This window comes from Pseudochaenichthys georgianus, chromosome 20 (genome assembly GCF_902827115.2).
Source record: "Pseudochaenichthys georgianus chromosome 20, fPseGeo1.2, whole genome shotgun sequence".
Lineage (NCBI taxonomy): Eukaryota > Metazoa > Chordata > Actinopteri > Perciformes > Channichthyidae > Pseudochaenichthys > Pseudochaenichthys georgianus.
Genome location: NC_047522.1, coordinates 8,742,219 through 8,767,193, shown reverse-complemented (window position 1 = coordinate 8,767,193; position 24,975 = coordinate 8,742,219). Strand labels below are relative to the sequence as shown.

Here is a 24,975-nt window from a genome sequence, read left to right as displayed (position 1 = left end):
GTCAGCTTTCTGTCCCCAGAGTCAGAACTAAACATGGAAAAGCAGCATTTAGTTATTATGCTCCAAATATCTGGAACAAACTCCCAGAAAACTGCAGGTCCGCTGCAATTCTGACTACGTTTAAATCCAGACTAAAGACTTTTCTTTTTTCTGCTGCTTTTAATTGAACTATTCACATCTTAAACTGCACTGTAACTTTTATCCATGTATTTTTTCTTTTAATGTTTATTTTATTATCTTTTCTTTTTAATGACTGATTTTAAATGCCATTTTCTTAATGTCTTTCGTTTTTTGTAAAGCACTTGCCTTGTGTTGAAAGGTGCTATATAAATCAACTTGCCTTGCCTTGCCTTAAGAATGGTTACCTAAAAAGTAGCTGGAACATAAAAAAGGATAAAGCTAAGATGAAAGGCTGTGTATTAGGTGAACTAACATTAAAATCAGAACTATTAAAGGCAAAGGCTGTTTGCTCAAATTATGATAATGTGGAGGTTTCAGGGGTCATCCTTTTATTCTTTAAAAACCTTGATCCATGGTATAAATTATTCATTTTATGATAATATTCCTTGCAATGCAATTATCGTAATAGTTATCACTACAATATTTAATTGTATTTGACTGTACAATATTTTATTGTACATTCTGTTCTTGTATATATATTACTTTATTTACATATATATATAGACTCTTGCATTTACTTGGTAACTTACAACATTCTCTGTAATATTGAACTTTTCTGACATATTTAGTTGACTTAATCCACATTACTTGCACATTGCTCTGCAACATAATCTGCACTATTTTATTCTAATCTACCTACTCTGTTTCATTTTGCACTATTTTAATTTAATACATTCTTTTTTGTCCAATATGACTATGTTTTTGTTGGAGAAACTGTTTCCATTGCTACACTGTAGCTACTGTGCATATGACATTCAAGCCTTTGAAACTTGAATCTTGAATCTACTCCAATTGAAGATTTTTTTTTCTGTTTTCCCCAAAAATATCTGCAAGGTCGAAATATAACCCAAGTATGCAACAGTGCACTGATTTGTGTACAGGTAACTGTTGCATCCTGTTTCCTTTTGTTGTGTCACATATATTCACATTACTGTTGAGCTTTTCCTCTTCTTCAGCCATTATCGTGTTTACAATCTGTTAGCAGATTATCTTCCCCCTTTAAAAGCAGCTTTACGGACAGTCGGTCACACATTCTCCTCTCAGACCGGTTTCATTGAGCCATTGACTATTGAAGGTAAGTCCTTATTAGCCTCTTTCATTAACCACTAATGATGCTTCAGGCAGCAGCCAGCTGTTCGGACACAGCAGCTTTCCCTCCAGTTAGCGTCTGTGTACGTGTGTGGGTGAACAGCGCCATAAATGTGATGGAAACGTGCTGTTAGGGGCTACAGAGCTTTCACGTGGTCCCTTCATCACTACTCACATCGAAACCGAGCAGTTGGAGCAGGATAACACACAATTTGGAGCCGAACGAAAGAGAGAAACCCAGTGTTTTTGTTTCCCCCGGTTCTGGGGTTTGGAGAGCACAACAGCGAATTCGGAGCTTGAGTCACTCTCTCCTCTTGGTTACGGCTTTTTGTGTTTTTGTTTGGATCGCTGTGCGTCTCAAATTATACACCTGACCCTGCTCTTTTTTTTCCTGCAAATGTTTGATGTCAAGCTCATTTAAGTTCTGAGCAGCACATGTTTTCTAGATGACACAAGAAACCTTCACAAATCCAAAAACTGGTCTGGCAGAAAATGAACTTCTACTGTGAGCTGGAAACTCAAGTATCACCTGGAACTGCATTGCAATTCTCTAAAAACTTCACTAAATCCCCTCAACACCAGCATGTGGTCCGCTGGGTCGGCTCTCATCATCACCCACCTGGTTGATAGCCCCCTCCTCCATCACCCAAACAAACCCATCCACTTGGGCCACAGGATGGAGAGGAGGATGGATGGAGGAGGGAGGGGAGAGTGTTTTGTTGGTGTTGATTAGAGGATCAGAGCCTCTAATGATGCCAGGTGGCGGGGGGAGGGCCGTTTCACCCCAGTCCAAAAGCTTCGATTTGGAGGTGTGGTGCGCTCTTGGAATCACACACACACACACACACACACACACACACACACACACACACACACACACACACACACACACACACACACACACACACACACACACACCACACACACACACACACACACACACACACACACACACACACACACACACACACACACACACACACACACACACACACACACACACACACACACCACTTCAGGGGACATTACATTGACTTACATGCATTTCCTGGAGACTTATCCTAACCTTAACCATAACCAACACATGCCTAACCCTAACCCTTAACTTTACCCTTACCCTAACCAAGTCTTCACCCTAAAATTAATGATTCCCCTCCTGGGGACCTCCAATGTGTCCCCATAAGGGAAGCCAGTGCCAGTCCCCACACGTGACTATGTAAACAGATTTAGGTCCCCACAAGTATAGTAATGCTAGACCACACACACACACACACACACACACACACACACACACACACACACACACACACACACACACACACACACACACACACACACACACACACACACACACACACACACACACACACACACACACACACACACACCACACACACACACACACACACACACACACACACACACACACACACACACACACACACACCACACACACACACACACACACACACACACACACACACACACACACACACACACACACACACACAGCGTCGTAGGGGAGCTCCTCTAAAAGGCTGAAAAGCTTTGGACTGATTGCCAGAGCCTTCAAGTACAGCAGTTCTTCATCCTGGATTGAGGGAATATGTGACCCAGACTTCCTCTTTCACTTTCCATCCACATGTCGTAGTAGTTCCAGCCATGTTTTGAGGAACTGAAACCACAAAATAAGACTTTCCTGCCAACATGCAGGTTGCTAAAAAACATAATTCTGTATAGTAGATGCTGAGGGAGAGTAAAAATCAACCCTTGCTGACATTTTGAATAAGTAAAATACAGTAATGACTTTTCTAATACACTAAACTTGATATTAAACTTTCTTCAATGTCAATTATCACGAAAACATGTAGAACATTCTGGAATATCTTCTGGACAAATCAAGACATTTTGATCTGTAACATTTTGATAAAAAAACAAAAAGTTTAGTTTTTGTTCCAGATTGTTAATCATTTAATTAATGACTAGGCAATTAAGTAACTCATTTATAACATTGATTCTTATCAAATATTCATCCTACACATTGGAATACTTGGCAAAACATCTGTAGTTTACGAGTAATTTTCATTGAATTGAAAGGACTGCAATCTTTTTTACAAATGATTACTTCCATGCTCAGTTGGTAAACATCCAGTTAATTAATGACATTTCATTGCCAGCATAACCTAGAGTCTTTTAATCAGTGCACAGCAGGTCATCAAGGCAAGATGTGACAAGTAGAGCATACCATTTCACAAGAAGGATAAAGTTTCCACTAACAAATGAACCATGACTGAATATTGACTTGGGCTTAAATGAAGCAGTTATCTCAAAGAAAAATCCCAGGGAAAAAAGGTGGGATTTAGTTAGAGTAGGACACACACACTGTATCCAACTGTCAACAATTCTGATAACTGCTGTGTCTCTATGTCACTATGGTGGTGTTTCTTTGAGGGGCTTTCAATATTTTCCCTGGCATTTTCAGTTGTAGGGAACTAACGGTTACTCTCTCATTATTTTTAGGTTAATTCCATCATAAAACTGTGGAGTTAAGCTCAGACTGTGGAGTGTGTGGCCCGCTGGAGCTGATGTGCCCCAGGTGGTGCAGAGCCTCCATCCAGCTCTCAAAGTGACCCTCCGGTCTAAATTGGACAGGAGACAGTGGAGAGACTCGGTGAACGGGGGGACCTGAGGCACGTGGCTGCGCTCCACATTATATAAATCCACACCACTTTTATGGGCTCCATCAGGAAAGAGATCTAAATCTAGGTTAACAAGCAGAGCTTACCACTAAGAGCCCAGGGCACCAGAAAAGAGAAGAAAAGTCGTCTTTCTGAAATTCATTTCCCATAAATCATCTAGAGCCGGAGTCTTTGAAGTGGCTTTCTTAGACTTTGGACAGGAAGTGTGGGGCTTAGAGCTTTTTTTCCAACCCAAAGAGGGAGAGGGGAGGAGATGAATCAGAAGAAGAGGAGTTGAGGAAACAGAAAGGAGAGGAGAAAAGGTGGAGAATCAGGAGGGGTGATGAGAAAAGGAATAAGGAGAGGAAAGGGAGAGAGAGGCCAGGAGAGAGGAGAGGAATCAGAACAGGAAAAGAGTGGAGAGGACATGAAGAATCAGGATAAAAATAGGAGGAATCTCAAGAAGAAGGGAGAATAAAGGAAAGGAGAGAGGAAAGGAAGAGTCAAGGAGAAGAGAATCAGGAGAGGTGATGAGAAAAGTTATCAGGAGAGGAAAGGGGAAGAGAGGAGAGGACATGAGGAATCAGAAGGAGAAAGGAAATGAATAGTTGAGAGGAGGTGGAATCACAAGAAGCGAGGAAAAGAGTGGAAAGTAGAGTAGAGGAGAGGAAGAATCATGATAGAAAGGAGGAATCATGAAGGGGGGAGGAGAGAAGGAGAGGATAGGAAGAATCGGAAGAGGAGAGGATAGGAAGAATCAGAAGAGGAGAGGATGGAAGGAGAGGATAGGAAGAATCAGAAGAGGAGAGGAGGGAAGGAGAGGATAGGAAGGAAGAGAAGAGGAGAGAAGGAGAGGATAGGAAGAATCAGAAGAGGAGAGAAGGGAAGGAGGGGATAGGAAGAATCAGAAGAGGAGAGGAGGGAAGGAGAGGATAGGAAGAATCAGAAGAGGAGAGAAGGAGTTCAGGAAGAATCAGAAGAGGAGAGAAGGGAAGGAGAGGATAGGAAGAAAGAGAAGAGGAGAGAAGGAGAGGATAGGAAGAATCAGAAGAGGAGAGAAGGAGATCAGGAATAATCAGAAGAGGAGAGGAGGGAAGGAGAGGATAGGAAGAAAGAAGAGGAGAGAAGGAGAGGATAGGAAGAATCCGAAGAGGAGAGAAGGAGATGAGGAAGAATCAGAAGAGCAGAAGAGAGGAAACCATGGCTCCATTGTGATGCTGAGAGGAACTGATAATCCACACATAAATAGAAACTGTGAACAAAAAGGAACACAGCACGCAGAAGAATATGTGCTAAGCCTTATCTGGACGCCCATTGTTCACTGCTTGTCATCTTCTGTGGATTGAGGTGAGGAGGAAGGGGAGGAGTGCTGCTGGGCAGGCACGTCGCCAAATGCAAATATTGTGCAATAAATGGTGCTAAAGCTCAACTGTGCCACTTTGCACCTAAGCCTGTGTTGAATTAACACTGTTATCATAAACAAAACATGATGTTAGTGTGGCAGTGGGCTGAGCGTCGACAGATGGTTAAGAGCATTAGGGAGATACCTGCCTGGGATATTAAAATTCAGAGGAGAGCCATGGCTGCAAAAGCGCCCGTGGCATATGGCCCGGTAAATATTGACTGATATTTTAAATTACCCTTTGCATAATCTAATAATTAATCACAAACATTACAGTTTCACCTTTCCCCGGCACTGCTGGAGAATCACTCTGTGGAGACTCAGCGGAGTGATGTCACACACTCATCAACCAATGGATGGATGTGTCCAACTCCCATTCATTTTTGATGGGCAGATTTCAGATCAGAGGTGGGAGAAGTATTCAGATGCTTTAATTAGAAATACTTTGATGCTAAGATACTCCATAACAAGTTCATTCAATGTGTTACTTAAGTATTATAAGCAAAATATCAAAAGTAAAAGCACTGCAGTATTGACAGCAATATATTTAAATATGACAATGTGTCATTCGTATTACTAACAAATACATCTAAGAGCATTTTAATGTTGTCAATGTGGGGCCAATTTTAGGTATTTTGTTAAATACCGGGTTGATATTACAGTACTGCATAATACTGCGTATCATGTGCTTTTATACCTAAAAAGTAACTACGAGTGTTCAATAAATGTAGATGGATAAAACGTCCAAGAAATGCATCCAACATGTAGTCGAGCATAAAGTAGCATAAAAGTCTGTCAAAAAAGTACTTGAGGACAATACATGATAAAATGTACTAAGTTAAATTCCACCACTGTATCCAAGGTCTATATTACTCCGATTTTTATTATGTCATATCAATGGTTGATATGTGGTCAACCTGGTTAACTTTATAAACAGTTGGCTTGGTGTATTATGTATTTATGACGATATATTTTGGATTTACAATTATATTGCACTCTGGTCTTAATGTACTCTTCATTTTACACATTTATAGTAAAATCATTCGTCAGAAGGACTGGAGTAAAAACAGTTGTGTATTGTAGTTTTTGGAATACGAGGGAGCTTTACATTTTTAATTAACTAACTTTGATGTCATAAGGTATTCTATACCTGATTAAATAATGACTGTTCCTTGAACATGATGACTTGAGATCTCTTTAAACCCTATCCATATTAAAATGCAAACTTGAAACTATTTTAATTTCTATTGTGTGTGCATGTCAAATAAATGTGCCTTGGGAATAGATTTCAGATTAATAGAGAAGTTAAAAATAATTAGAGTTAGAGGCACATTTCAAGCAAGTCATAACATTTCACATCTCACAGGGAATTTATGAAACAATGAAAATACTTTCTGCAAAAGGAAAAGTTGTTTTGAAAACCCGAGTGTTAGTGATTTTTTTTTAAATGTGGGTTTCAATGCCGAACCAGTCATGTGTGTATCCACAGCTTGAATACTGTACAGGTGTGTGTTGTATTGTTGTTCCTGCATCCTGTAAAGCAGGGCTGTCCAAACCTTTTTCACCTAGAGAAAAATATTTGAAGGTCTGTAAATAAATTATGCATGATAGCTGAATATGCTTTAAGAAAATCAAACAGCCATACATCACAGCTCTCCATAGGGTTTCATTTATTTTGTTGCAGCTCATTCCTTAAACAGAAGCCTCACAGATTGCTTATAATAAGAGGAAATAGGAAATAAGTTATTGGGCTTTTTTCTCATCAACTTAGATTTGTTAGAACATATTTTCAACTTAAATTGACTTAATTTATGGGAAATTAGACTTATTAACACATGAACACTATTGTATAATATATTTTTACAGTTATATTTAAGAAGTACAATACAAGACAAGCTCAAGTTTCATTTGTGGGCCGTATTCCATTATACTTTTTTTAATTAGCTGAGGGCCGATTCAAAATGGCCCGCGGGCCGCATTTGGCTACCGGGCCGTAGTTTGGACACCCTTGCTGTAAAGGGATTGTATCAGAAGAAAAGCTGGTTGGAGCTCAGCACAGAAATTGGGCTTGGAGTCCAAACGTGCTGGAAGATACCTGGCAGTACAGCAACATACTTTACATCCTACTGTCTTCCTGGAGACAGAGAGAGGGGGAGGGCTGTAGCATGTTGCACTGAGTGGGTGTGGAGGCACAGTGGGCGGATATGCTCCGTGTCGCACATCAAACTCCTCGCAGGCCAGAGGAGTTCAGAGGAGGCAAGAGAATAATCCAGCACAGGCTCAGCATCCAACAATTTAGCATGCAAGAGAGGGCGAGCAGATGAGTAACAGCGAGAACCACGCAGAGTGTTGCCAACCTTCTTGGAAAAAGGCAGCAGCTTCTTCCTTCTCTTGTTGCTGTTTCGGGGCAGGCTGTCACTGAGGCGGTTAAAATATTGAGCAACAGTTGGATGAACAGAAACCTGCTGTGTATATTGTTCTTCTGTGATTGCATGAAATTCCCCTCTAATTGCTCTTGTTCCTCAACACAGGCCAACGGCTGATATTGAGAACATCTGAGAGCTTTCAATGTGTCTGTTATTGTGTGTGTGTGTGTGTGTGTGTGTGTGTGTGTGTGTGTGTGTGTGTGTGTGTGTGTGTGTGTGTGTGTGTGTGTGTGTGTGTGTGTGTGTGTGTGTGTGTGTGTGTGTGTATATAAAGAGTTGGAGGGAAGCCTGGAAAATGAGGCCGTGAGGTTTGACAGGTTGGAAAGCGGATTGTAGCTTTCACCTGTGACTTCACATAGGCTAGGTAATTGAGCTTTTAACAGAATCCATAAAGCTGCCATATGTGAGCTATACACACATCAGATGTTGTTACTGCAGATAGAGACCCGAGGAGCAGCAACACGTTCTCACTCCCAACCCGTCACATGTTGACAGTCGGTGAGGGCCCCTCCCCGTCACTCTATTACGCACAGGGTACCCCTTCCGTTTTCAATGGGCAGGGCGTCCCATCGACCTTCATAGACCTCCCATCGCGTTGATAATAGACGCCATGAGAACGCTCCCCGACGGTCGGTTGTTATTGTCAATATTAATATAATAATTATTTATTTTTTAATAGTCACCGGAGGGGTCACAGACATAAGACCAGTTGTTAAATAAAGCTCTTTTGACCTTAGCTGTCATGTGGGTATATATTAATGCTGCCCATTATGGGAACAAGCCATTTTCACCCATTTATTAATTATATGTTTTAAATGTGAGTGTTTCCTATCCCCTAAACCTCCAGGGATGTACACAGTTTAATACTGGCAACCTCTTATTATGGGAAATACGAAAATGTCTTTTAAAACTACAATTGCCATAGCAAATGTTGCGAAACACACAATAGCCAGCATGTGTAGTTCTGGGGACAGGGTGGGGGAGGGGGGGACAGGGTGGACCCGTTCAAATCTTTATATATACAGTCTATGGTTCAAATCCAGTTTTGGACAGTCTGCCGTGGTTCCATCCCATTTCAAAGTGTTATTCGACCCTCGGATGAGCTGCTCCGACCCTCGGTCCTGACGGACTCCAACTTGTGTTTATTAATCAAACAAATAAATAAACAGGGTAATTATGTGTTATTGTTGAGTAAATAACAGTGTGTGGTTTAGAAAATAATACAAAATTAGATGGAAAAAACGATGAAACAATACAGATTTCAGTTTTCTGAGCCCCTACTCTCCCCATAACTGATGGCAACGAAAGTCCTACATTATTCAATTAAAAATAAAGAAGTAAAAACAATAAGTGTGGCTTGATATTGAGTAAGAAAAAGGTTGATAAACGCTGTGAGAATGGATCTGCGGAGTGCATTTCGCCGCGATCCCAACTCGTCTATTACCAGCGTTCAGGGAGCTCTATGCAAGTCAATGGGACTCCCAGTCCCTGCCCGTTGAAAACTGACTGTGTACCCTGTGCGTAATAGTGTGACGGGGAGGGGCCCTGACCGACCGTCAACATGTGACGGGTTGGGAGTGAGAACGTGTTGCTATGGGATGCCCTGCCCGTTGAAAACTGTCTCTCACGGGGTACCCTGTCCATAATTCGGACAGGGTACCCCCCTGACCCTCCGTCAACGTGTTGCGGGTTGGGAGTGAGAACGTGTTGCGAGTGAGAACGTGTTGCGAGCAGAGTCGCTGAAGGAGGTGTTGGAGGAGAATGACAGTAAACATGGTGACATTCATTCAGTGTAGGCTACTTATACCAGTGTCGTTCTATTTCGTCCCTACTGACCGCCAGAGGCGGTGCTTTAAGCACTGGATATGTCCATCGCGCGCAGCTCGAGTACCAATAACAACAAAGTCACCTGTGACCCACGTGACACCGGCTATATCAGCCGATGTCGTCAGAGGATCTGTTCCTTTCATCTTCTCGCTGCGCGAAAGTACCGTGGCTACATTTTTGTAGCGTTCAGGTTTGAACGTTTGATCTGAGGGATTGCTCTGCAAGCAGCTGGCCGCGTGCAGCTTCGCGACTGACAGTCGGAGCTACGGGTCGTTAACGCGTCCTCCAGGAGCTGTGGCCGGCTGTCCGCTGTGCAGAGCCTCGACAGACAGGTTTGTGTCAGCTTGTTGCTGGTGATGGCTGTGTCCCCGCACCCTCTCCCAGCCAAGTTGTCCTGATTGCCGTCTTATTTTTTGTTTGGCTTAGACTTTCTGGTGACGACAGTGTTCCCGCTTCCTCTCCCATAAAGTTGCCCTTATGCTCCTTTGAAAGTTCTGCTTGTGGCATTGTGCCTGAGCTATCATTAGCATTTGAGTCCCAGCTTTGGCTGTGTCCCTCATTCAATTTAGTATGGAAAGCCCAGAGTGTCATATTTTAAACCCGTTTTTTGGTTTAGATGCAGAGAGTAAGGTAAGTACTTTCTATTTCTTAGAAGCTATTATCTGGTCTTAACATTTGTGTTCTGACTTGGTCGCTTGATTGTTAGCAGCGGCTGCTTGGCTAACACCTTGCTGTTAAGCTTAATTATTTAACTCAGCCGGTGAGGGCAGTGCTCGTGGTAACATAGGGTTTGATTGCAGTAGCGCTAGATTGTTGTATTACGGGTCCTAGTACTAGACTCCTAGCACTAGGATGATATGCAGAGAACATCTTCACTGCGGGTGCTGTGTGCTCTGCATGTGCGGTTACTACTGTAACCATGGCCTACGGTTCTATGCGGGCTGTTCTCTTTCTTAGAAGCTAATTATCTGGTCTTAACATTGTGTTCTGACTTGGTTGCTTGATTGTTAGCAGCAGCCGCTTGGCTAACACCTTGCATGTACTGTTAAGCTTAATTATTTAACTCAGCCGGTGAGGGCAGTGCTCTTGCTCCCGCTCCCGGTAAACGCATGGTATGGTTGCAGTAGCACTATATCGTTTTATTTACTGCTCCTAGTACTTGACTCCTAGCACTAGGATGATATGCAGAGAACAATCTTCACTGTGTGTGCTGTGTGCTCTGCATCTGTGGCCATTAAAGAGGATTTCATCCTCCCAATATTATATTATCTAGTGGGCAGCCGTTTGGCTGACACTTTTAGGCACCAGCCACAGTTACTACCGTAACTATGGTTCCAAGCCGCGTAAGTACTGGCCATAGTCAATACCGTAACCACGGCTCTAGGCGGTGTAAGTACTGGCCATAGTTACTATTGTAACTAAGGTTCTAAGCCGTAAGTACTGGCCATAGTTAATACTGTAACTACGGTTCCAAGCCGTGTAAGTACTGGCCATAGTCAATACCGTAACTACGGCTCTATGCTGTGTAAGTACTGGCCAGAGTTACTACTGTAACTACGGCTCTATGCTGTGTAAGTTCTGGCCATAGTTACGACTGTAACTACGGTTCTAAGCCGTGTAAGTACTGGCCATAGTTACTACTGTAACTACGGTTATATGCCGTGTGAGCACTGGCCATGGATACTGCTGTAACTACGGCTCTGTGCTGTTCTCTTCTTTAGAAGCTAGTTATCTGGTCTTAAACATGTGTGTTATTTAGTGGGAATGCTGTTTACAGCATTCCAACTAACTGTTCTTCTACGGACACATTTTTATTATTATTATTATTTCGCCGGTATTTTGGCCCTCTTCTCCTCCCGCATTGAACATCGCAGAAACTCCGTTCAAACATCAAAACGTTCAGCTCGGTCGGGAATCGATGGCTATTACTCTTCTCATTCATAACTTTCATAATTCCAGAGATACATCCCATAATACATCACATTTTTAACATTGAAGTCAATGGAGGAAATCTTCAACTTCAACAAATCTTCATGCGACTTCAACTGCTAACTGTTCATTCATACTTTCACTTAGAAACCTCATTCCAACTTTCAAATGTTACACATATTTCTGACAGTATTCGTGTAAAACAATAGAGATATTAACATTTGTTCAGACCTTGTTTTAGTGGTTTTCTTCACATTTTAACATTAACTAGAGTGCGTGATGTCACAGCTAGAGGGTAAGAAATCTTGAAATTTGCCTTCATATATTCTTTTAAAGCTGCCATAATTCCCAAACCCTACATTCCTGGGACATCATTGTTCATGATAAACGTAGGAAAACATCTCGTAGCTTGAACAATTACAAATAATTAAGCAAAAATAATTCAACAAAATGCCTCTTGAGGGCATGAAGTGACAAAAACGTTCAACATTCCTCCATTGAAGCCCATTGTAATGTCAGGCAGATATTTCCTCACGGTAGCAGCCGCACACCTTTAGTTAAACTGCCAAAAAAGGCCACATTATTAACCCGAAACTACACAAAAATTACACTTCAGATACTCAACTTCCTTGACATGCTTCTCGTTTTGAAATGTCACAGATATCTGTTACGGTTCTTCCACAAAACGTTCACCTGTAAGAGGTTCATCTCTCATTCAGAACAATGGAAACCTGTGATCTCTACAGAGCTCGTTAGCTCAAATAGAAACACCTGTGTAATGGAACAGGATGATGTCATTGCTCCAACTGACATGCAGCAGACTTCAACAGTCCAGCTGTGAAGACATCTTCGGGACAGTTTTGAGATTTCTTCAAATGCCGTTGCCATGGCAACACAATGCTCGCCTTGAAACACGGTTTTCTCATAACTTCAGTGAAAACAGCCCAGAACTTCACAGGTTTGGTCACGATGCAGCCATCAACGCATCTACGCATATTATGGGGTGTCTTCAAATGCCGTTGCCATAGCGACAGACAACTAGCCATGAAACAGGATGTGGCTGTAAGTCCAATGGACACGGTCCAGTCGTCCCCCAATCTTCACTTGTATATCACCGGTCCATGCCTCAACAGCTCTACGCCAAATCTGAGATCTCACCATATGCCGTTTCCATGGAAACGCATCTCTCGCCATAAAACAAGATGTCGCTATAAGTTGAATGGACACGGTCCAATCGTCCCCCAATCTTCACTTGTATATCACCGGTCCATGCCTCAACAGCTCTACGCCAAATCTGAGATCTCACCATATGCCGTTTCCATGGAAAGAATCCTTCGCCATAAAACATGATGTCGCTATAACGCCTATGCAAATGTTCAAAAAGTGCACACACTTCACAAGTGTGCTAACTGTCCAGCCTTGAAGTTACCATGGCAACAAAATGCTCGCCTGGAAACACGGTTTTCTCATAACTTCAGTGAAAATACTCCAAACAGCCCAAGACTTCACAGGTTTGGTAACGATGCAGCCATCAATGCATCTAAGCGTATTATGGGGTGTCATCAAATGCCGTTGTCATGGTGACAGATCATTCGCCATTCGCCTTAGTTCAGAAGTTTGCAGTTAAAATATTCTGCTGCTTTTCCAAGCCTTTTTACTTTCTTTTCTTCTCTCATCACACATTCAAGCCCCCAGTGTTCATGTATCATTTCAATCTAAATTCTTCACTTTCTTCTTACACATTTAATTTCAATCTAAATTCTTCACTTTCTTCTTACACATTTCATTTCAGCATAGCAGTTTAGCGTCAGCTTTTCAGCATAAAGCATTCCCACTAGCAATTTCTTCAGGAATTGCATTCTCTAGTTTGACTTGATCTCGCTTGATCGTTAGCAGCAGCCGCTCAGCTAACGTCTGTGTATTGTTAAGCTTCTTTATTTTACCCAGCTCGGTGAAGGCAGTGCTCTCGCTCCCTCTGCCGGTAATGCGGATGTAGCTACATCTCTTTTTCTGTTCGGCGAGTAGTAGCACCGCTCTACTCTTCCCGTTCAGCAGGTAGCTGGTGAAGGCTGTGTTCCCGCACCCGCTCCCGGTTACGCTGCATCTGGCATTCGTCTCTAACTCAACCAGTGAAGGCAGTGTTCTCGCCCCCGCTCCTGGTAGACGCTGAGCTGCCTCGTTTTTCCGTTAAGCAGGTAGCCGGTGAAGGCTGTGTTCCCGCACCCGCTCCTGGTTACGCTGCATCTGGCATTCGTCTCTAACTCAACCAGTGAAGGCAGTGTTCTCGCCCCCGCTCCTGGTAGATGCTGAACTGCCTTGTTTTTCTGTTAAGCAGGTATCTGGTGAAGGCTGTGTTCCTGCACCCGCTCCCGGTTACGCTGCATCTGGCATTCGTCTCTAACTCAACCAGTGAAGGTAGTATTCTCGCCCCCGCTCCTGGTGGACGCGGAACTGCCCTGTTTTTCCGTTAAGCAGGTAGCTGGTGAAGGCTGTGTTCCCGCACCCGCTCCCGGTTATGCTGCATCTGGCATTCGTCTCTAATTCACCCGGCAGTGTTCTCGCACCCGCTCCTGGTAGACGCTGAACTGCCGTGTTTATTAATCCAGCCAGATGAAGGCAGTGCTCTCGCTCCCGCTCCCTCTGCCGGTAACGTGGGTGTAATTACATCCCTCTTTCTGTTCGGCGAGTAGCAGCAACGCTCTACTCTTTCCATTAAGCAGGTAGCTGGTGAAGGCTGTGTTCCCGCACCCGCTCCCGGCTACGCTGCATCTGGCTACCTACAGAATGGCTCATTCACGTAGCGCCTGTATGGCTTCTCTTGAGCCCGAGGACGGCCACGACCGCTGCCCCTCCTGCCTCGGCCGCCTCTGGCGGTCAGTGGGGACGACATTCGAGCATCTGAGGGGGGTTCTCACGGTAAACGCCTGCATGAGCTGTAGCTGCATGCCTCGGGCGCTCAGAGTGGCTAGAATTACTGAGGTGGAACATCTGGCAGCAGCCAACAGACACCTCTCCTTGTCACATCCTCCTCCAGATCAATTTGGCCGTTCCCGGCGACTTGAGGGAGCGATGGCTATGTGTGCTCTCCCCAATAGAAGGACTAGAAACAGGCTGTGCTCTAAAGTGGATCGGCTAGCTGCCGATAGGGGCATGATGAAGTCGCCTCTTGGCCCTTCAGCCTGGGCCCGGTGTAGGGGCTGCTAGCGGGCCCGCCTCCCCCCCCCCTTCGGTTGACGCCCCTTCTTCGGTTGGCGCACCTCCTCCGGCTGACTCACCTCCTTCGGCTGACGCACCTCCTTCGGTTGACGCACCTCTGTATGAGGGCGCCTTGACGCTGGTACAGACTCGTCGCCAGGTTTGGCTGGCCCAGTCATCACTAACGGAGGCATGTAGGAGAGTCCTCCGTAGCGTACCAGTCGAGCCAGGGGAGCTGTTTAGGTCAGCTGCCCTGGAGGCACTGGAGCGTGCTGCCCAAGCTAGGCAAACCAGGCAGCAGCTCTCGGGTCTTCGCAGACCTGTGCCCGCTCCTAGCAGGCCCAGGGGCCGCTCTAGCAGCCGCACTCAGCCGCCGGATTACAGGGGTGGTCTGCAGAGGTCTTAGCGGCCCACTCAACCGCCTCCCAATGACTTTCGTGCCCCAGGTCGCCCGCCTCCCAGGCGGCCTCGTGCCCCAGAACCTTACCGGCACCCACCAAGAGGTTCCAGGGGCCAGGGGGCTGGGCCCTAAAATCCCGGGGGCGGTCGTCGGCTGCTTTCCCAGCAGCAGCTCAGTTACTGGGCGGTCTGTACTTCCGGCCCTTGGGTGGTTTTCACCTTAACCCAGAGGTACGGACCGCAGCTCCGGCCCCTAGCCTTCGGCTGGGTCTAATTGACAGTCGTCAGCGATCCGGCAGGGGCCCTAGCTCTGGCCCAAGAGTTGTCCGTCCTTCTGTCCAAGGACGCAATCAAGCCAGTAAGACCCTCTGCTTAGACCAGGGGGTTCTACTCGGCGTACTTTCTCGTGAGCAAGAAAGTCGGCGGATTTCGCCCGATCTTGGACCTCAGAGGAATCAACAGATTCCTGAAGGTGCTGCCATTCTATATGCTGACCACTGCATATGCACAGGTGGAGTGGTTCTCAACCGTGGACTTGAGGAATGCCTACTTCCACGTGGGCCGGGCAAGATGGTGCCTTATATTCAGTTCCTCCGGCCCTTGGGCAGACTGGCAGCTGGCACAGGGAAGTCAGGGTGTCGCAGCATTGCCTCCACTCTCTGTCACGCTGGAGGGGCAGGGCCTATCTCCTAATGGGCGTGCTCATGAGCGCCATCCCATCCCGCCAGGAGACCATCACCATAGGTGCATGTCTCTCAGGGTGGGGTGCAGTGCGGCAGGGCAGGACCATTCAGGGTCATCGTTCTGCCCAGGAGAGTGCGTGCCAGGTCAACGTGCTAGAGCTTCGGGCTGTGCAGCTTGCACTCACGCACTTTCTACCCCAACTGGGGGGCAAGAATGTGCGTGTTCCTTGGGGACAGCTTGTACGTTGTTGCTTAGACAACAGTCCCTTGTAGATAGTGGACGTTCTCACTCCACTCTGAATTTATGTGGCTGCTATTTCTGCCCGACATGTTCGGGTCGACGGCACCACGGCGGGGTGCCACAGGTCGGTGTCCCTCTTTATGAGAGGGGCTTTACGGCAGCGTCCCCCTAGCACCCCGAGGGCTCCGGCTTGGGACCTGCCCCTGCTGCCAGATTCCCTATCATCTCCTCCCTTCGAGCCCCTGGCCCAGGTGGGGCGTAGGTGGCTGCCCACGAAGGCAGCATTTCTGCTTGCCATAGCCTCAGGGAAGCGAGTCGGGGAGTTGCATGTCCTCTCCATAAACAATACATGCCCGAGGTGGGACTCTCAGGCGTTGCCCTTTGGGCAAATGTGGCATTCCTGCCCGGGGTCCTTCCACAAACCCACTTCAATCAGCCTGCCCAGCTGGCACGCTTTGACATTCAGGAGTACGGCACGTTGAAGTTGCCGTGCCCAAAGGGCGTATATCAAGGCTACTGCCTGTATACGGCAGTAGGAGCAACTCTTGATTTTGCCCTGGCGGCACTAAAGGAGGTTATGCCCTCTAACCAGTGGCTGCCCCACTGGGTTGTTGATACCATTTCACAGGCTTACAGGGCCAGTGGCCGCCCCCTGCCATCGGGCTGAGATGCCACTCTACAAGGAGCATCTCAACATCTTGGGCTGCCCTGAGGGTGGTGCCCTGGAGACCATCTGCGCCGTGGGCGTCTTCTGGCACATTCTCCAGTTGTCATCAGGTCAATGTCGCCACTCCCCATTCTTTGGGCGTGCTCCTTTTGCCAAGCTCCGCTGCTTCCAGTGGTGAGCAAGGGCTTGGATTCTTCATGACATTGTTGGTATAAGTCATCCAGTGCTTAAAGCACCGCCTCTGGCGGTCAGTAGGGACGAAATAGAACGATAGTTACGGCTGTAACTACAGTTCTATGAGTCCCGGATGACCGCCAGAGTTCCCTGTCACTCAGAATTCTTGTGTGCTCGCGAGAAGATTCTGGGAACAGATCCTCTGACGACATCGGCTGATATAGCCGGTGTCACATGGGTCACAGGTGACTTTGTTGTTATCGGTAATCGAGCTGCGCATGCGCGCGATGGACCTATCCAGTGCTTAAAGCACCACCGCTGGCGGTCATCCGGGACTCATAGAATCGAACCGTGTCTATCACAACTGGACCTTCTGTAGACACCCCCCCCCCCCCCCGTTGTTTCTTTACAATGACTAAACTGGGTTTTTCACATTAGAAATGTGGGCAGGAAAAGCGCAGGTGTAAATAATAAAATCAGTAATGGCTAAATGCCATTTCAGTTTCAGGCTGACTAACGCACCTCAATAGAACTGAGTCACCTTTAATGTTGTTAGTAACAAATGTGTTTTTCGTGCTATGACAAGTCATGTGTCGGCTGGGAAGCTGCTGTTCAGTTTTTGTTTTTCCATACAGTCATCAAATCACTTCTTTACTTAATTGGTTTATAGCCCCATACAACAATGCTAAGACTTATTGCGACCTTACCGTCTTTTTGCTCTGTTTCTGCAGTCATTTCTCATATTTAACACTATTTATCTTCTGTAATGTCCTTAAATGTTTATACCAACCCCACATAGGGTTACTCACCCCAGGTCGAAACCACTCAGCTTCAGTATGCCTCTCTTTCTGGGTACTTTCAGAGGTGGGAGAAGTACTCAGATCTTGTACTCGAGTAAAAGTAGAAGTACCAGAGTGAAGGAATACTCTGTTACAAGTACAAGTCCTGCATTCAAAATGTTGCTCAAGTAAATGTAAAAAAGTATACGCATCAAAATATACCTAAAGTACTCATTATGCAGATTGTTCCATTTCAGAATAATATAGATGTTATGTTTTGATTATAATGATTGATCATTGAAGTGTTATACAAGCTGGTAAAGGTGCAGCTAGTTTTAATGACTTTGTATACTGCAGGGTAGCTTGTGAATTTACTCCAGGTGGAACTAAAGTCTGATTTAACACTTGATTTATATTTCACATCTTTAATCCAAATCTGCAAAGTAACTAAAGGTAATAACTAAATGTAGTGGAGTAAAATTACACCCTTTACCTCCGAATTGTAGTGGACTAGAAGTACAAAGTAGCAAAACATTGAAATATTCAAGTAACGTACAAGTATCTCAAAATTGTACTTATGTACCCCCCCCGTACTTATGTACACTTGAGCAAATTAACTTATATATACTTACTTATATACACTATAATAATAATAATTTACCACAGAAAATAAATCGAATCGTTTGAATACTGAATCAAAGACAGTGTGCTCATTGTTATTGATAGTAACAGAGTCTTTAATGACTTAAAGGGACTCACCATTAATCCATCTGATCATTAGAGCGTAATGGTCATACCACAAGTCTGTAGAAGTTAGTATTATACTGCCCTCTACTGGGCTATAAATGACTATGATGTTCACATTGTGTTCACATGCAGCCAATACATGGTGTGATTAGAACAGTACTACAGTAAATTGGCAGGTACCATGAACAAAACAAAAGGCAAGAAAAGTATTCTGACTTTTAGAATTTATTTGTTTAATATTTATTTATATCACAAAAAGTCTTCAAAATGCAGACTAGGAACTTTATATAAACTGTACACAAAGCAAGGCACTATACACTGCAGGGTTTAAAAATCACATACATTTCAACATCCCTCTATCTCTGCCGCTTATCAAGCATGTATACTCTCTTGGAACTGAAATAATAGTGACACTATTATAATAATAAAGCATCATTTGATTTGTAAATGGCAAATGGTGATCTGTACAGCACGAGATAATTCTGTAATATCCAGTATTTATCAACATATGACACAAAGCTTTTCAACATTCATCATACAGTTTATTCAATCATTTTCAGCTCAGTGAATATTCAGGAAGCTTTAAAAAAAAAAATCCTATATGACTTTGATAAATATAAATTATTTGCAATTCACAAACATACATAGAGATTAAACAGAGAAGTGTGTGTTGAACAGGCTGACAGGCCTGCTCTCACAATGTAAGGGCACTGGGCTGTTCTGCATATGGTACATATCTACATACATTGACATTAAATTCAATAAAAAGGCCTTGCACTCTCTGCCTATGGACGTCATTTGAGGCTTTAGCTTCATGAGAGTGACTTTAGAAAAGAGCAATCACTCAGAGGTGCATCCGCCTACATGAGTCTCATACCTATACAACCAAAATACCAAGATGGAAGTGAATGTGCAGCAGGGGAAGCGGGCCCTTCTCTTGTTCACTTATCCTTCTTCCATACCTTCACTGCTCCCTCAGTCCCTCCTCGACCCTCCGTTACACGAGAGGAAAACAACTTCCTGTCTTCAGGTCATCAACCGTTTAGAAAAGTCCTTTGGATTTCTTCACATTCACCTGCTTCCAGCCGGGCAAAGCCCCGTACTCCATCCTGTTCATGTCCAGGGCTTTCTGTCGGAGCAGCCACACACAATCAGTCACACCATTGTTCAGTGTACAGACGTTCAAAAGTGATCTTCTCAGAACACACTCATGCATCAGTGAGATTTAAAACACAGCCCTCATTCTTTATGTTACATATGCAGTATAATCTCCATGGACATATCTCCATGATTCCGTGTCCACAGCAGCTCAAAGGGTGTGAGTGAACAGCATGCTAATCAAAAGATGGGTTAGAAAAAAAGTGATGATGATGAGTGGGATAGAGATAGTTCATGGTTGAGTTGAGTGAGGATGCTGTGCAACACTCCAGGTCATCCATGCTCATGTCATACGACTCACCTTCCCATGAGCCCCTGAACCCTGGAGGTTGGGATGAAGGAAGTAAAAGGTTCACATAAAGAAAAGAAAATGGCGAAAGCATGGCAGAACAAAATGGGAGACAAGATTTTAAGAGCAAAGAGGGAAAAAGCAAGGAACATACGGGACATCTGAAAAAGCAGAATGATGCATCTTTCGCCATAGAGTTGGAGAGAAGATCTAAAATATGCCTCTAACCTCACAGTTTTTCATAACAAGAAAGATTAAAGTCACATTTGACTCCACATATTATAAGTTCTATGGGGTTAAAGTCTGTCGTCTTTCAAGTTCTTTTATTGTCATTTCCACAAGGATGCATTGGCAATTCGAAGAGTGTGAAACAACACCTGTCTTATCATTTTAAGGTGCAAAGTACAGTATGTTTTCTGTACTTTAAAAACAGTACTTATTTGACTTTGTAGCTGCTATCTGTTTCATTATGTTGACTAGCTAGCTGCTAACTTTTACCGGCTGTCATTCGGTGCTGGGCAGTTGGTGTAAAGCGAGTTAATTTGAGCTTTTCAGCCAATTGCTGTAGATAAATATTCAGTTCAGAGGAGCAGAAAACTCAAACAGTACAGGTTGTGGATCAGAAAAAACATAAAACTAAATAAAAAACCAAAAACACTGAAGAGCTAGAGGGAACTGCACACATGTTGTCCTGCTAAAGGTTTTCTCTTTTACTCATGTATTGACCGCCATGATAGTTAATATCTTAAAGAAGTCCCTTTTAACAGTTTCTTACCTCGAAGTCTTCATCAGAGAGGTAGACCTCGAGGCGCAGAGGGTCCACGCCCTCAGGCAGCGGCCGGGCCAGAACCTCTGCCAGCGGGTATTTGGTCTTACACAGCCTGGCTAACACATCCTCCACCAGGATGATCTGGTTACACACCTCAGCCTCCTGACAACACACACAACAAATATATCATTTTTCAATCAAATAAGGAAGCTGGATAGTGGACAACAAATGTAATTAGGAAATCAATGAGACATAATGGCTTGCACCTGGAAAAATAAGTCTCTTTTTGTACAATAAGTGCTTGTTTTTCAGTACAGTGTATACACTAATGGCTACAGGAAGGCACTGTGGGCAACACTGTTTAAGATCAGATGATGTGGCTGGGAGTAATGAGATAATATGATGGGATGCACACACCCTCTCAGTGATCTCAGCGATGTCCTCTCTGTGCTCCCAGCTGGGGAACATGTTGGTGAAGGTGAGTGGCTCCAGACCGGCGTGGATCAGATATGCTTTGGGAGGCTTCTTCTCATTCTTTTCTGTGGATCAAAACAATGACAGAGCAGCTGTTTTACCAAGGGGAGTTCATGTTCATCATTTTCAATTTAACAGATTTGTTTTAAGATAATCTGAAACTGCCTGATGCTGAAAGAAGGAGCTAAATGTTGCATCATACACTACAAGAAATTGTTTTAAGTAGTTTGATGTGTCTAATAATAGAAGTGTATACCTCTGCAGTACTGCAGCACCGTCTCCATGGCACACTTCCTGTCAGAGTCCCAGCGGATTCGGGCTGAGCCGGTGCTTTCACTGTCCTGAGGCCACCAGCCCTGCCACAGGTACACTTCATGGTGATTGTCCACCAGGAACAAGGCTGAAAATCCAGAATGAAAACAAGATGAGGACTAACAGAGAGTTTTTAGGTTCAGGATAAATTAAAAAAAATCATGTTATGGTTTACTTGCTTGTCCTATTGGGGAAAAACACACACATACACTGAACAAAAATATAAATGCAACACTTTTGTTTTTGCTCCCATTTTTCATGAGATGAACTCAAAGATCTAAAACATTTTCTATATACACAAAATAACCATTTCTCTCAAATATTGTTCACAAATCTGAAAAAATCTGTGATAGTGAGCACTTCTCCTTTGCCGAGATAATCCATCCCACCTCACAGGTGTGGCATATCGGTGCAACAATCGGTTTGCATAACCAAAGAATTTCTGCACAAACTGTCGGAAACCGTCTCAGGGAAGCTCATCTGCATGCTCGTCGTCCTCATCGGGGTCTCGACCTGACTTGAGTGGGCAAATGCACATTGTTGTGCCATTCATCCACGACCATCACCTCATGTTGCAGCATGATAATGCACGGCCCCATGTTGCAAGGATCTGTACACAATTCCTGGAGGCTGAAAACATCCCAGTTCTTGCATGGCCAGCATACTCACCGGCCATGTCACCCATTGAGCATGTTTGGGATGCTCTGGATCGGCCTGTACGACGGCGTGTTCCAGTTCCTGCCAATATCCAGCGAATTCGCACAGCCATTGAAGAGGAGTGGACCAACATTCCACAGGCCACAATCAACAACCTGATCAACTCTATGCGAAGGAGATGTGTTGCACTGCGTGAGGCAAATGGTGGTCACACCAGATACTGACTGGTTTTCGGACCCCCCCAGACCCCCCCAATAAAGCAAAACTGCACGTTTCAGAGTGGCCTTTTATTGTGGCCAGCCTAAGGCACACCTGTGCAATAATCATGCTGTCTAATCAGCATCTTGATATGCCACACCTGTGAGGTGGGATGGATTATCTCGGCAAAGGAGAAGTGCTCACCATCACAGATTTTTTCAGATTTGTGAACAATATTTGAGAGAAATGGTTATTTTGTGTGTATATAGAAAATGTTTTAGATCTTTGAGTTCATCTCATGAAAAATGGGAGCAAAAACAAAAGTGTTGCATTTATATTTTTGTTCAGTGTAGCATCAATCAACATGAATGTCTTCAGCACACATTGATGGATTGATATTCCTGACACAGCAACGAGTCTTAGCTGCACACACTTTCTCACTTTTACTTAAAAAGGCTGATATTCATTTAATATATGATGGTATATATGCAACAAAATGTCCAGCAAGGACATGTCGACGATATGTTTTAGGTGATTTCTAAACATTGATAAGCTTATTTTAATAGTAAAATGTTCCTCTCAGGAAATATATCAGTCACAATTATTTTATAAACCAAATTCAAGAGTTTAAAAATAAATAAAATTGATGATCTGTTAATTTATCAAATAAATATCCACACATTCTTATCAAATCTCCAAACACTCAGAAGTGGATTTGATTAAAAAAAAATCCAGTTGAATTGGGCTTTAGTGTGGATTATTTAGTAAAATGACTTGGATTGAGAAATATTTAAAGCTTTGTTGTTATGTAAATCAACTTTGAATATAAAAAGCATCCAGTAAATAAAAAGTTTTTATCTTCACATGTGCATTGATGTGTACCTGGCTGAGAGTCTGAATAGAGGTCCTCCTGCAGGAAAGGCATAGAGTTGACCAGTTTGGGGTCTCTGGCAGGGTAAAGGAACTCCACAGCTGCAAACTCCCCTGAGCTGCTGCTCAGCTGGTACAGACGCGGAGAGAAGTTAAACCTCCCGGGGTCTGGGGGTCAAAGGTCAACCACACACACATAAACATTTCATTACACCATCCATAGGTGTTTACAGTAAAGAAAAACAAGTTGAAAATCACTCATTGGGTTTCATGTACTCTGATCCCCTTACCTTGCAGCATGCAGTCGTATGCTTTCCTGTCCCTCCTGCCGAGGGCTTCCCAGAATCCCGTGGGCTCCGCTCCCTCTTCACATTCCCGTATGGTCACCTTGCTGCTGCTGTGGAGGCCTGTTTCCAGAGGACAGCTGCACAAGAGAAAACGTGTCAAAACATCAGAAATGGATTTGGAAAAAGAAGTTTCAGGAAACTGCTTTGATTATTTGTTGGCAGTCAAAGTCCAGTAAAACAGAAGTTTGAATTTCATCTCTGGTATCACATTGAGTAGTGCTGATACTATGCCAAACCAAATTCCACTCACTTTTCTTTCATTTTGTTGGCGGCGGTACGTGCCACCTCCTTTGAGTGTGTCTGAGACTTGCAGCCGTGCCACAGGTATATGAGGGGCTGGCTAACACTCAGCATCACCATGGAGACCCTGGAGCGCAGGCTACTGCAGTGACAGGCCACCTCCAGCAGGTGGCCCTCCACCTCCGCCTCCCCGCGCACAGTGTACAAACGCCAGTCACCTGGGGGGAACAGGGGCAGAGTGAAAGGTGAGAAATAAGGATACATTTTAGGGCATTTAGCTTATTATGTACATGGAGACAACTCAGTTATTTGAGGTGTGGGAAATAAAGAGTCCCTGAGAGTTTCTGTGCGAGTGTTTATCCCTCAGGGTTGTTTTTATACTTGTAATCCAATTTCTCCCTAAGCTACAGCACAGTTCTCATACATACGAGACACTCATTATGGGCCGATGATGAATTTATGACTGCTACCGAAGCAATCATTAGTGTTAACTCAGTTCTAAGCAGCCATTGTGAGTCTTTTCCATTAAGAATGGTTGGAGATCATGTATAATTCAGAAAATATGGACCTCTAAATACACAATTTGCTTATTAGGCCTATTCCAAAATGATGGAATAGCGGCAGAGAGCAAACCGTGTGTTAGTCTTGATGATGAATGACTATCTTGAAGCGGTTATGTGGGCTTACTCTGTGAGTTTTCCTCTTCTTCTCTCCTCCCTGAGTGGACGACCATCCCTCCTTTGAAGCACTGCAGGAAACACGGAGGCTCCTTACCCTGCTGCACCTGAACCTGGAGGAAGAGGAAATGAGAGGGGAGTCAAGCTTATGCAGTTAAATGTGCAAAACATTGACAGACAAAGAAAAGAGACTTGTTATCTGCTCTCTTTTTTGTACCTGTGCTCCCCGCTCCTCGTCCAGCTCCACCGTCATCAGCGCCGAGGTTCCTTTCTCGCTGACGGTGGAGTTGCGGCCCTGCCAGAAGAAGTAGCAGCACTTCTCCTTTCCGGCCCCCGCCGTCTTCTGCTGATCCGGTTTCTGTCTCCTCCCAACTGATGAGAAGAGTTTGTTAGATTGTCTGACTAATAACTGACTACAGCCCTGGCAAAAAGAAAATGCTGCATACGTATCATAATAAACTTTACCTATGGTTTTGGCCTAAATAAATCAGTTTACACACATTTATTTATTTGGATTAAGGTTAAAGATACATTTCGAGCATAATATCTGAAAAATGTGCTTTTGTGA

At 44.2% G+C, this 24,975-nt stretch overlaps 1 protein-coding gene across 20 annotated transcripts in view; it reads right to left on the bottom strand.

Moving 5' to 3' along the window:
• Nucleotides 1-18,625: 18,625 nt before the first annotated feature.
• The window catches only part of svila (supervillin a), a 69,499-nt gene continuing 63,149 nt past the window's right edge, over nt 18,626-24,975 (bottom strand). For 16 of the 20 annotated variants that reach the window (XM_034108236.1, XM_034108228.2, XM_034108222.2 and 13 more), the window contains 10 exons: nt 24,625-24,779; nt 24,418-24,520; nt 23,741-23,948; nt 23,434-23,567; nt 23,156-23,311; nt 21,363-21,506; nt 21,050-21,171; nt 20,639-20,794; nt 19,876-19,896; nt 18,626-19,545 (listed from right to left, as the gene is read on the bottom strand). In XM_034108236.1, the coding sequence (XP_033964127.1) occupies nt 19,459-19,545; nt 19,876-19,896; nt 20,639-20,794; nt 21,050-21,171; nt 21,363-21,506; nt 23,156-23,311; nt 23,434-23,567; nt 23,741-23,948; nt 24,418-24,520; nt 24,625-24,779 (1,286 nt within the window). In that variant the 3' untranslated portion in view covers nt 18,626-19,458. The remainder of the gene's footprint in view (nt 19,546-19,875; nt 19,897-20,638; nt 20,795-21,049; nt 21,172-21,362; nt 21,507-23,155; nt 23,312-23,433; nt 23,568-23,740; nt 23,949-24,417; nt 24,521-24,624; nt 24,780-24,975) is intronic. The other 4 variants (XM_034108224.2, XM_034108226.2, XM_034108242.2 and 1 more) reach the window with 1 other exon arrangement.